General features: G+C 42.3%; 1 protein-coding gene across 1 annotated transcript in view; it reads right to left on the bottom strand.

The window, feature by feature from the left end:
- Positions 1 to 526: 526 nt before the first annotated feature.
- The window catches only part of AGL (amylo-alpha-1,6-glucosidase and 4-alpha-glucanotransferase), a 123,372-nt gene continuing 113,163 nt past the window's right edge, over positions 527 to 10,735 (bottom strand). Inside the window, 3 exon segments of the mRNA XM_078771155.1 lie at positions 527 to 1,416; positions 6,343 to 6,476; positions 6,899 to 6,986. Coding sequence (XP_078627281.1) covers positions 1,287 to 1,416; positions 6,343 to 6,476; positions 6,899 to 6,986 — 352 coding nt within the window. The 3' untranslated portion in view covers positions 527 to 1,286.

Below are 10,735 nucleotides of genomic sequence, written 5' to 3'. Positions count from 1 at the left end.
AAATGTTGTGCTTGTGTGCTTCCCTCTCTCTCCCCATCTTGTCTCCCGCTCCCTTTATCATATGTTTTATGTGTCAGTTTGTCTTTTTGTGATCAATGTTAGCTCTTACACGAGCCTCGATCTTGTATATATATATTTTTAAACATTACATGCCCAGACCAGGAATCGAACCCAGGTCCTTTGAAAAGCCGTAACAGTGCTCTGCAATCTGAGCTATATGGGCGACCCTGACCAAGCATGCAATTTTTCCACACATTTGCTCTTTCCGCCAATGCTTCCGGGGCACTCGCTGTCCATGTTCTCTATTACAAACACCACTGGGGGCGTAGTTACACAATTAAATAAATAAACAGGATTTATTTAAATAATAAATAAATAATCACCGATGGGATGTTTTAGAAAGTGCAGCTGAGCATCCAGATCTAGTGTCACGTGTCCACCACGGGATCCTAAAGAACTTCAGCCTGGTCCTCGTGTCGGATTGAAATCGGTTTTACCTTAAACTGTATCAACACTTGAGCCTTCGTTCCAGCGAACAATGTTTATTCATGGCAGCAGGGGTGCATGCAAGAATGAGCACAGTGGCCTGAACGATGTGCCCATAGAGCGTTAAAAACTGCACACAGTAGACTGCCATTGGCAGAGAGCTGCCTCAACGTGGTCAGAGAAGACGGAGAAAGAGAGAAGGAAGGATAAAACGAATAGGAGGAACAGAAGTTTATAATTCGATAAAACAAATAAAACAAGCTTAAGACTTCCCCGAAACTCAATCATCGGCATGCAATGAGGAACGTTACCAGATAAAGCGTTCGGATCTGCAGGATGTGATATCAATTCAATGATTTGAGCCTTCATACATGATGCAAACATGTTCTCATTTGCGTCGATTCCAGAAATAAAAGTGGAAAAAGCACCTTTTTCTAATTCAGCAATTTTAAAAAAACGTTTGTGCCTGTTGTTGGTCATTGTTGGAGGGAGAAAAATTATTACGATTTTGTAATGTTTGCATTTTCATATATTTTGTCGTTCCTAAATTGCTCTTTTTTCAGCACCACGTCATATACGTTACTTAGAAATTATATGAATCATTGCATCGTCACCAAGATGAACACAAAGACGGATACGAATAGACGGACAAAGACCATGAATGCCGTGGAGGGGTTTAGTGCAAGCAGTAATAATTTAGTGATGGGACAGGTGAGTAAAGGATAAGCGAGTGAGAAGTAGGACACAGTGTGAATGAAAGGAGGAATGAGAGCCTGTGAAGCGAGTGAAGCTCAGGAGGATCATTCCATTCGGTGCAGGTCATGCAGGAGGTCCAGCATTGTTGCCAGGCTCCAGGCCTGGTTTTCGCAGCTGAATGGACACGGTGCGCCGTTGGCATTTGTTAGCTCTGGAAGGCCCTTCCACCATGACCTGGAAACAGAAAGGAAAAACTTCACCTCTTAACCTCATAATTATATCAACAACTTATTCAGGTATACTATCTTATGTTGTCGTCATTTCATTTCATGAGGTGAGCATCAAAATATGAACAATGCTTACCATGTTTTCCTCTTACTAGGAAAGAACCTGTCTTTTCGGATGGGTCAATTCCACCGATTTCCACACCAGTCTCGACAGCACATTTTTAAATGACGTAATACCGGCTCCCACCAGGTGGGGCTACACTGGTGCATGTTTTCAAAGAGAATCTCGGTCATACCCCATCCTAAACCCCAGGTGCTTTAACATTTTTAATCGCTTAAACCCTTCCTGGGTACACCAGTTTTCAACTCACACAAATAACCATACGATCAAACAAACAAAACACACATACAAACAAATGCTTCTATAATTATAGTATATAGTACTCGTATAATTCAAAATAACTGCCACATGACAAGTTAACCAAATTAATATTGCACAATAACCCCCACTTTGTCCATGTCCTCCTCCCAGCATCGGTTTGTGTTTTGTGTTTGTCGGCGGGGGGGGGGGGGGGGGGGGTAGAGGGGAAGGGGAAACGGGTGAGGAAAGGGGGAGGGGAAGGGAAAGGGGGAGGGGAATGGAAGGTGGGAGGTGAGGAGGGGAAACGACGAGGGGAAGGCAGTATGGGGGGGGGGGGGGTAAAGAGAGTTGGGGAGGGGGGGGTGAACGGGGGAAGGGGAGGGGGGAGGAAAGGTGGAAAAAGGAGACGGGAGGAGAAAGGAGGGAAACGGTGAGGAGAAGGGAAAGGGGATGGAGTGGGATGGGGGAGAGGGGGAAGGGTGGAGGGGAGAGATAGAAATGAGGGAGGAGAGAAGAAGGGAGGGTAAAGGGGGAAAGGGGAAGAGAGGAAGGAGTGGTTGGAGAGTGAGGAGGGGGAGGAGCAGAGAGAAGGGAAGTAGGGTGGAGAGAGGAAGCGGAGGGAGGGGGAGAGTGACTATATCGCACAAAAATGTTAGTCAATGAAAAAATAGTTACATGAAAACAAAAAGGCAGCTCTGTCTACTGTAATGCCATGGCTTGCAAAAGCAGCCTGTATAGTATTCACCAAGTAGTGGTTCACCTCATTAATCAAATTCCAAAAAGGGTGTAATAACACACCCAAACTTCCCCAGTCTTGTGGCTAATTAATTAAGTACACAGGTATTTCTGACTTCATTGTGGAGACCCCGCCAAGCGGCGTAAGCACTCCAGCAAGCACGCCAACGAAATGGGTGATAAGGAACGGCTGGCTTGGCAAGCGATAGCAAGCTCATTGCTTCTGGTTGAAATGACCGATGAATTTTAAAAACAGATCGATTTCAAAGCAGCAAATCATGCGGAAACCTCCAAAAGCAGAGAAATTCAAAAGAAGGGTGTTACAACACACCCAAACTTCCCTGGCCATGTGACTAAAAACAAAAAGGGAGCTCTGTCTACTGTAACGCCATGGCTTGCAAAAGCAGCCTGAATAGCGTTCACCAATTGCTAGATATTGTAAATTTTGTCAGATTTCACTCCAGATTTGGACATTATTTAGTTTACAGCATCCAATCCTCATATCCGAATCCAAATTTTGATTATATGCTTCAATTATGTAATGATAATCAATCGTGTTTTCAAGGCAAGGCACGTTTGAATAGGCCAAAACAAAATGGCGGCTTAAGAACCCAGCGAGGTGCAGTGGGCTGACCAAGATGGTGGGCCACCATATCGGTAAGCCACCACATCGGGTTTTTTTCTTATGAGCACCTCGTTAATCATCTTAAAAAAGGGTGTTATAACACACCCAAACACCCAGTTTTCATCCTTGCAATCTGTTGGAGGTCCAGATGTATGCATGGAAAGTTTGGGTGCACTAGGTTTCATGGTTTTGGAGTTATGGAGGAGACAGACAGATGGACAGACACTGCCTTTTATTATATATATATATCTGGACCTTCCACCCTACCCACTACAATCCCATGTGAGTGTGTATGTTTGTCCTGGGGTGTTAAGTTAAGACTGCGTAGTTAAGCCTGTCCTGTGTCCTGCTTCTTCTTCTTCTTGTACATTCCTTTCGTTTCCTCTTTCCTCCTGCATATTCTTAATAAATTCACCTTGTTCTTTCATGGTTTTTCCCTAATCCGATCACCTCCGTCCTTTCTTTCCATTGAGTACCTATGGCACGATTTCGGAACCGCTAGAATCGGGTTTAGTCTCTTGGTTAATGGCTTGGGCCGCGGATTGCTAACCGCTCGGCATTCTCCATCTTATCCGTGGTTCGAGCGGGAGTTATTTCCCTGCTCGCGGTCGGTGTTGGTAATTAGGTATTTGGGACCCAATTGACCAATCACCCTACCCAAGACCAACCGGGAGGAGCGTTGTAGCTTCCAGGACTCGGGTCGGCCAGCTTAAAAGGACAAGGGGACTAACCCCCCCTCTTGATAAGGGGAGAGCCGACCCCCGAATCCGTAACAATATTATGTATATTTATATACAGTATGTATACTGTTTACTTATATAAACTTCCATGCTCTTCTAGACAAATAAAGCAACGAAGAAAAACAACACAGGGTAAGCCCTGTGCTGTTTCAAACCCTACCCAGGCTCCTCTGCAGCTGCAGACATTCACAAGTAGTGCATACATCAGAATCCTAATGCTATACGACACCTTCAACTGCCAGACCAGTTTCATCACTTGTTGTCGAGTCATCACCAGTGACAGCGTAGAGAGAAACGCGCACCACTGAGGTCCCCAAGCATGCCGATCACAGTTAACATAGGTCTTGAAATTTGTATGTTAAATTGACATTTGTATAGTTGTATTGATATGGCGTTTACAGATGCTGTTGACATTGCAACCTCTTCCTCGCTTCAGACATTGCCAAAAACTTGGGATATGTCTTTCAATCCTAACAAATATCACACTATTACTCTTTCTCTCCAAAAGGACCATCTGGCAAACCATTACATATACTTTCCAATCCTCTTGAATAAATATAAGCGATCATAGTTTTGGACGAGGTGTGATCTGAGATGGTGGTGTACAGCTGTGTTGAAGGCCTGAAGGGAAGAATGAGCACATTATTGGAATAATGCGTACATCCTGGAGTTGCTGGGGAGAGTCAAGGGGCTTTAGAGAGTAGAGGCATCGATACCAGAGGAGATTCGGTAAAAAAAAAACAAAAAAAAAACAGATGCCGACCTGTCTCTGATGTGCTTCGGCCTCATTGTGGGAGATGGCAATAATATTGAGCTTTCTAGTTTACAAGGTTGAGAGCTTAATAATCTTGAATAGGAATGGTGGAATATTACGCCTGATATATACCACAATTTATGAATTTAATAAATGGTCGTGAATCAACCTTGGTTATTTCCTTACTTTTGCGTTTCTTGCGGTAAATCGATGGCTCTGCCAATGAGCTGAATGAGGCCCTGAGTTAGCTATATCATATTTTCAATGATAAAGGTCAACCTTTCTTTTAATATAATCAGTACAAGTGCAGCCTTCAAATTTGCCCCCAAACAGCAATAATAAACTGCAGGCTTCTTCTTGGCCTCAAATGTGGTCAAAAGGAGAAAGGTCAGTATTGTCACACTGAAAAATCATCAGGAAAACAAAAAAAACCCAGCAAACTCAAATGATCCGGCAGATCAAGCTGCACTCGCAGCTGTGTCACGATGTATACCGTAGGCAGAGAATATGAAGCTGTCCGTGTTTGCAGGCAAATTAACAGTGATGATATGAGATGGGCCAATGTCATGCAGAATATAATTTCTTGCACATCTGTGTGTTCCTATAGAATAGAGAATCTGGGGAGGCGTATTGCTGTTGTAGGGTTTATTTCTACAATTTGTGCTCCCAATTTTTATTGATACCATAGAGTTTATTCGACCCTTATTAGGAGTCCTAAAGCATCATTAAGTTTTTTTTCTACCAATATCTGAATGGTATCTCGGAGCTGGCTGGGACTTTTGCAAGGACATTTTGCATCAATAATGGAAATACAACATAATCGGGATTGACACAATTTTGATATTGACCTAATATTAAGGTCATGACCTAATTATAGACAATAACATTTTTCACCAGAATTGGACTAAAGTTTGTCTGATCAGCATGAAATTGCCCTCTATAGATAGCCTAGAGCAAGTCGCATTTACGCTTAATTTCCATCATACCTCTCCGGGTTAAAGGTCAAGGTGAAATGGCGCATTTTTTGGTCCACTCCATTTTGCCAATGCGGAATTTATCTCAAAGACCACTTGGCCTTCCAAGATGTTCTTGCATCATATTAGTTAGTGTACCTGTACTGTAGTTGTGCACCTTATATTTGTTTTCACGTCCTTGTCCTACTTTTTTCGGATTGTGACCTAATTAACAGAAAACACCATTTTTTTTTTATCATAACTTGAATAATTTCCCTCCGATTTTCATGATGTTGAGTTTTATGCATAGATTTAGATGGGGACACATTTTCGTAATTTACACTCTATCTCTAAATGTTGAAGGTCAAGGTCATATGACGGTGCAAATAAAATATGGCCATCGTTATATCACAGGCGAGGCTTACCCTTGGTGACTGCTTTGTGACTGCAGATTACTTACTATATAGTATTTAAACTTACTTATCAATTATTTATTAAGTATTTAATATTTATTAATTTATTAATTATAATATTTAAATAAAAAAGTAAATATAGTATTTATTACATAAACTTACTCAGCTATACTGTACTGTATTTCCTTTTTCAGACGCATGCATAAAAGCTATACGAGAAACCAATGGCACATAATGCACAAATCCTACATACATGTGACTCTGCAAATGGATTGCTGCATGAAACACTCAGCAATGCCTCAAGTGAAGCATTCTGATGCTGTGTATTTGAGAAAACATGCAACTTTCTTACTTCTCCAGGTGTGTCTGGTGAGGAGCAATGATGTTGTGGATACGAGAGACTGTCTGCATGATTTCCTCTCGCTTATGCAGTTGGGCAAAGTGCAGCTTTGCCCGAAGAAAGTACCCAAGAGGCCAGAGCCACTCCTAGAGAAACAAATAAATGCAATTATTGTCCTATCTCTTTTATCGCTCTTTACACTACTTAATTGGGGTAACGAATGTGTGATTTAAATAAATTTTGAATAAAATTTAAATCAACAGTTCTATGCCCTTATGTTTCCACATTTATGAGGGTGTTTCAAACATTCCTGAACAAGACACTCATAATAAACCAAGGCATGCCAAAAAAGGTGCGAAGAGGTGTATAAACAAATAAATAAAATATTTATTACATACTTTTTACTGAGGAATACAAAAAATGTTGGCGTGTCCAAATTGAAGATGCAGTAAATAATTGGCTCTTTTGGCCTTCAATTTATGCAAACCCTCTTGGTTTCTGTTCCATTGGCATTCTCTACAATTACTATCCGTTCATCCTCAAGTCCCATAACCATTGGTTTACTTACTGGTCCTTGATGATAGTTAAAGCCCTTGGCAATGTTGTAGTTGGAACTGTCATCTGCGTTGTTATATACGCCATTGTACACCATATCACTGAAACAAATCCATCATAATCATCATCATTATACCTCCATTGATAACATGACAACATTCCATCTGAGATCGCAATTTCTAGAACATCAATTACGGCATGCATCACATAAATATACATGTCCTATTATTCTAACATTGAATGTAGTTTTGTGCCTAAGAGGGAAGAGGTTTTGTGCCTAATTCAAAATTCCATGTACTAGTCAAACGTAGGATTGACTAACTTGGTTCAATGAGCGTTCAATCGACAATGCCATTTAACACATCTGAAAAGAGTCTGTGTTAAATCACTCAGCACCAGATCACATTGTTGATGTTGCTGTAATAATGATTTGCCCTTGACATTGAGGCAGTTTTTCAATATAAGCATGGTACCATGGGACCCAAAAGACTGAGAAGACCCAAAAGACCACAAACACCAAAAAGACCCGAAGACCTAAAATATTGAAAAGACCCAAAAGGCCCTGAAGACCCAAACAACCCCGAAGACCCTGTGAAGTTTCCCCTCGATAGGACCAAAAATGAGGGAGGAGCTTGGTTTTAAAAGTTTATGCTTAAAAATGTCATAACTCCAAAACCATGTGACGCATTGCTCGCTCACTTTTTTGTTCGTCATGGGTATGCGATTCTGCCTGCAAAGTGTGGCCTCGATCTGTTCAGTCGTTTAGGAGAAAATGGGATTTTAGTGGTTTTTCAGGCTTTTCACTCAAAACAATATGGCGTCCGAAGCACGTGACCTACGTCATTATAATTTTATTTCTGCATCAATTTATACCGAGAAGATGCTCAAGAAATTTCATCCTGATCGGATAAAGTTTTTTATTTGTTCAATTAATGACGTCATAATGGCGGCACCTATGACGTCACCATTCACATATGTTATTCTGCATGGAGAGTTCTTTGCAATGAGACCTGTCTCAATTATTTATGTGCAGCGGTTTTTGAGATATAGAGGTGCAAAGTTTTTTGGTTTTTCCAAGATGGCGCCCATACCACATGACTTGTGACGTCATAATATTCACTAAAATATTCTACAGGAGGAGTCCCTCCTATGGTGAAAATTTCATGTCAATCGGAACAACAGTTGCCGAGAAAATGAATTTTTAAAATGCAGACACGCACGTACGTACGTACGTACGCACGTACCCGAATGCTTAACCCTGCATTTCGCTTGGCGAGCGCAGGGTAATAACCTTCTCTCGATCACAAGGTCAGGATGAGGGGCTGCTTGCTGATGACCTCAATGTTTAGCTCCATTAATAACACTTCTGACAATGACGCAACACACATCGACCTGATGCAAGCCCTTGACAACATCTACACTACCGGTCAAAAGTTTTAGAACACCTCAATTTTTCCAGTTTTTATTGCAATTTATGCAGTTTAATGTCCAGTGAATAACCTGAAATGGTACAAAGGTAAGCAGTAAACTGCTCGAGGTTAAAAAAAAAGTTTAGGTTCGCAAAAACGGGAAAATAATGTAAATTGCACAGTTATATTGTAAAAAAAGGCCTTCTTCAGGGAACAAGTTGTGGGTTAACAACTTACAGCTGTTCTGCAGCAATGTAAGTAAATTAAGCCTTGAAAGTTGATGCAAACAATTCCTACAGGTGTCCCAACCTCTGCTGATTACTTGATTACAAATCCCCTGTCTGTATAAAAGCAGTATTGGAACAGATTGTTATTACACCCTCTGAAGCATTATTTGGATAATATTGCACTACAGGAAGTAGTATATTGGAAACTGGAGGAAACTCTGACAGGAAGAGGTCTGGCAGACCCAAAGCCACAACAGAATCAGAAGACAAGTTTCTGAGAGTCAACAGCTTGCGTGATAGGCGGCTCACAGGACAACAGCTTCAAGCACAGCTTAACACTGGTCGAAGTAAGCAAGTCTGTGAAGCCCCGAAAGCCCCAAAAAGGCCCCGAAGACCCAAAAGACTGAAAAGGGGAGGGGGGAAGGGGGAAGAGGAGGGTGTAGGTTGGTCGTGGGTAGTTAGGGAATTGTTTTGGAAAATTGGGATGCCTCACAAACCAAGGCCACCTAAGTTGAACAGAGAGATGGTGTGTGGTGGTCACGAGTATTGCTCGTTTGGGTGATGGTTGATAGGGGAATGTGAGAGGATGGTGGAGGGGAGGAAATAGAGTGTTGTGGGGATGTCGTGGGTATTGTTAGCTAGGGTGACAGTTGAATGGAGATTGTGGGGGGATGGTGTGGGATGGTCATGGGTATTGTTAGGTAGGGTGACGGTTGAAGAGGGATTGTGAGGGGATGTTGGAATGGGGGGAAGAGGGAGGTGTGGGGTTGTCATGGGTATTGTTAGCTCAGGTGACGGTTGAAGAGGAATTTTGAGGAGATGGTGGGGGTGGATGGGGGAGGAGGGAGGGGGGAAGAGGTGAGTGTGGTTTGGTTGTGGGTATTGTTAGCTAGGGTAACGGTTGATGTTTGTTTGTTTTTTCTGGAAAATTGAGATGTCTGAAAAACCAGGGCTACCTAAGTTGAACAAAGAGTCGGCAATATTACCAAAGGAAATCATCAAGAAATCCAAGTCAAAGCAGTTGTACAAGCAGAAAATATCCTCAATAAGAGATGGCAGAAAATGTGTTGTACGCTTGGAACAAGATCGCTCCTAGGGTCGCCGGTGGGGTGGGTATGAAGTACAATGAAGAGAAGTACAAGCCAAGAGAGGCCCTGACCTACAATGGTACTACCACCAATCATGAGTCTTTCAGCATTAACATCCAGGGGTCACCAACAACCAGGAGCTCAACTGGGCAAGAGACATTAACACCATGCCTGCAGGTGCAGAACTGAGTACGGCATTCTCTCTCCAAGACCGCTCGATAATCTACAAGGTTCGGCTCAGAAGAGTGATGGAATGCACAGGTTCACAAGGAGTTCCACTTCAAGTGGGGGATTAGAGGATACTCTGCCTTGAACATATATCAGCACTCTTTCATCATAGTTGCATTATCATAGCTATAGCTTTTGTCACAGCATATCCCAAAATCACTACATTGAAATCGCAGAACGTCTTACCACCTATCATTACACGTGAGCCATCTCCAAGAAACTTTAGGAGTTAAAAAACAAAAAAAAGGCCCACCACCATTTTCTCAGAACAACTCAGGATGGGCACCAAATGCTGCCTTTGAACAGAGCCCTCCCACATCCCAATCTTACTATAATTGAGCCAACATGATTGTTATTGGGCCTATGTAGAGGTTCCAAAGCCGTTTCTACCTCTGGTTCCAACTGCAATACTGGACTTAAGTGTCTACTCAAAGCCAGCAACCAGCACATGCTTTAGCCTAACTCAGGTGCACATACTCCAGCACGTACTCTGTCATGAGCTCCGATAAACCCCGGGTCTGTGTCTCAAGGCTCGATTTGCTGCAGCTCAAGGCAGTATCCGGTTCTTGAGCTGCAGCAAATTGCCCACAGGAGGTGGGCTGAGAAGGGCACTCCCACTCAGAGGGTAGGAATACCCATTACCAGTTATAAGAGAATAAAGACAAAAATAATCACCATACATTTTTATCCCACAATGATTCCATTTTTAGTCCAACGAATGTACCTGAAAAGTTTATTAACTCTCTTTTAAATAGCTCCAAAGGCATGCCTGATCACAGGTTGCAAGAATTACAATGGCCAATTACACAGACTGGCAAATAACCCATCCGCAAGGAGGGGTTAATTCCCACAGAATTACGGATGGGTTAATCCCAGAATAACTTGTAATACTCCTTCC

The sequence above is a fragment of the Myxine glutinosa genome, chromosome 1 (genome assembly GCF_964187855.1).
Source record: "Myxine glutinosa chromosome 1, kmMyxGlut1.1, whole genome shotgun sequence".
In the NCBI taxonomy this organism is placed as follows: Eukaryota; Metazoa; Chordata; class Myxini; order Myxiniformes; family Myxinidae; genus Myxine; species Myxine glutinosa.
This window is presented reverse-complemented; position numbering and strand designations above follow the sequence as displayed.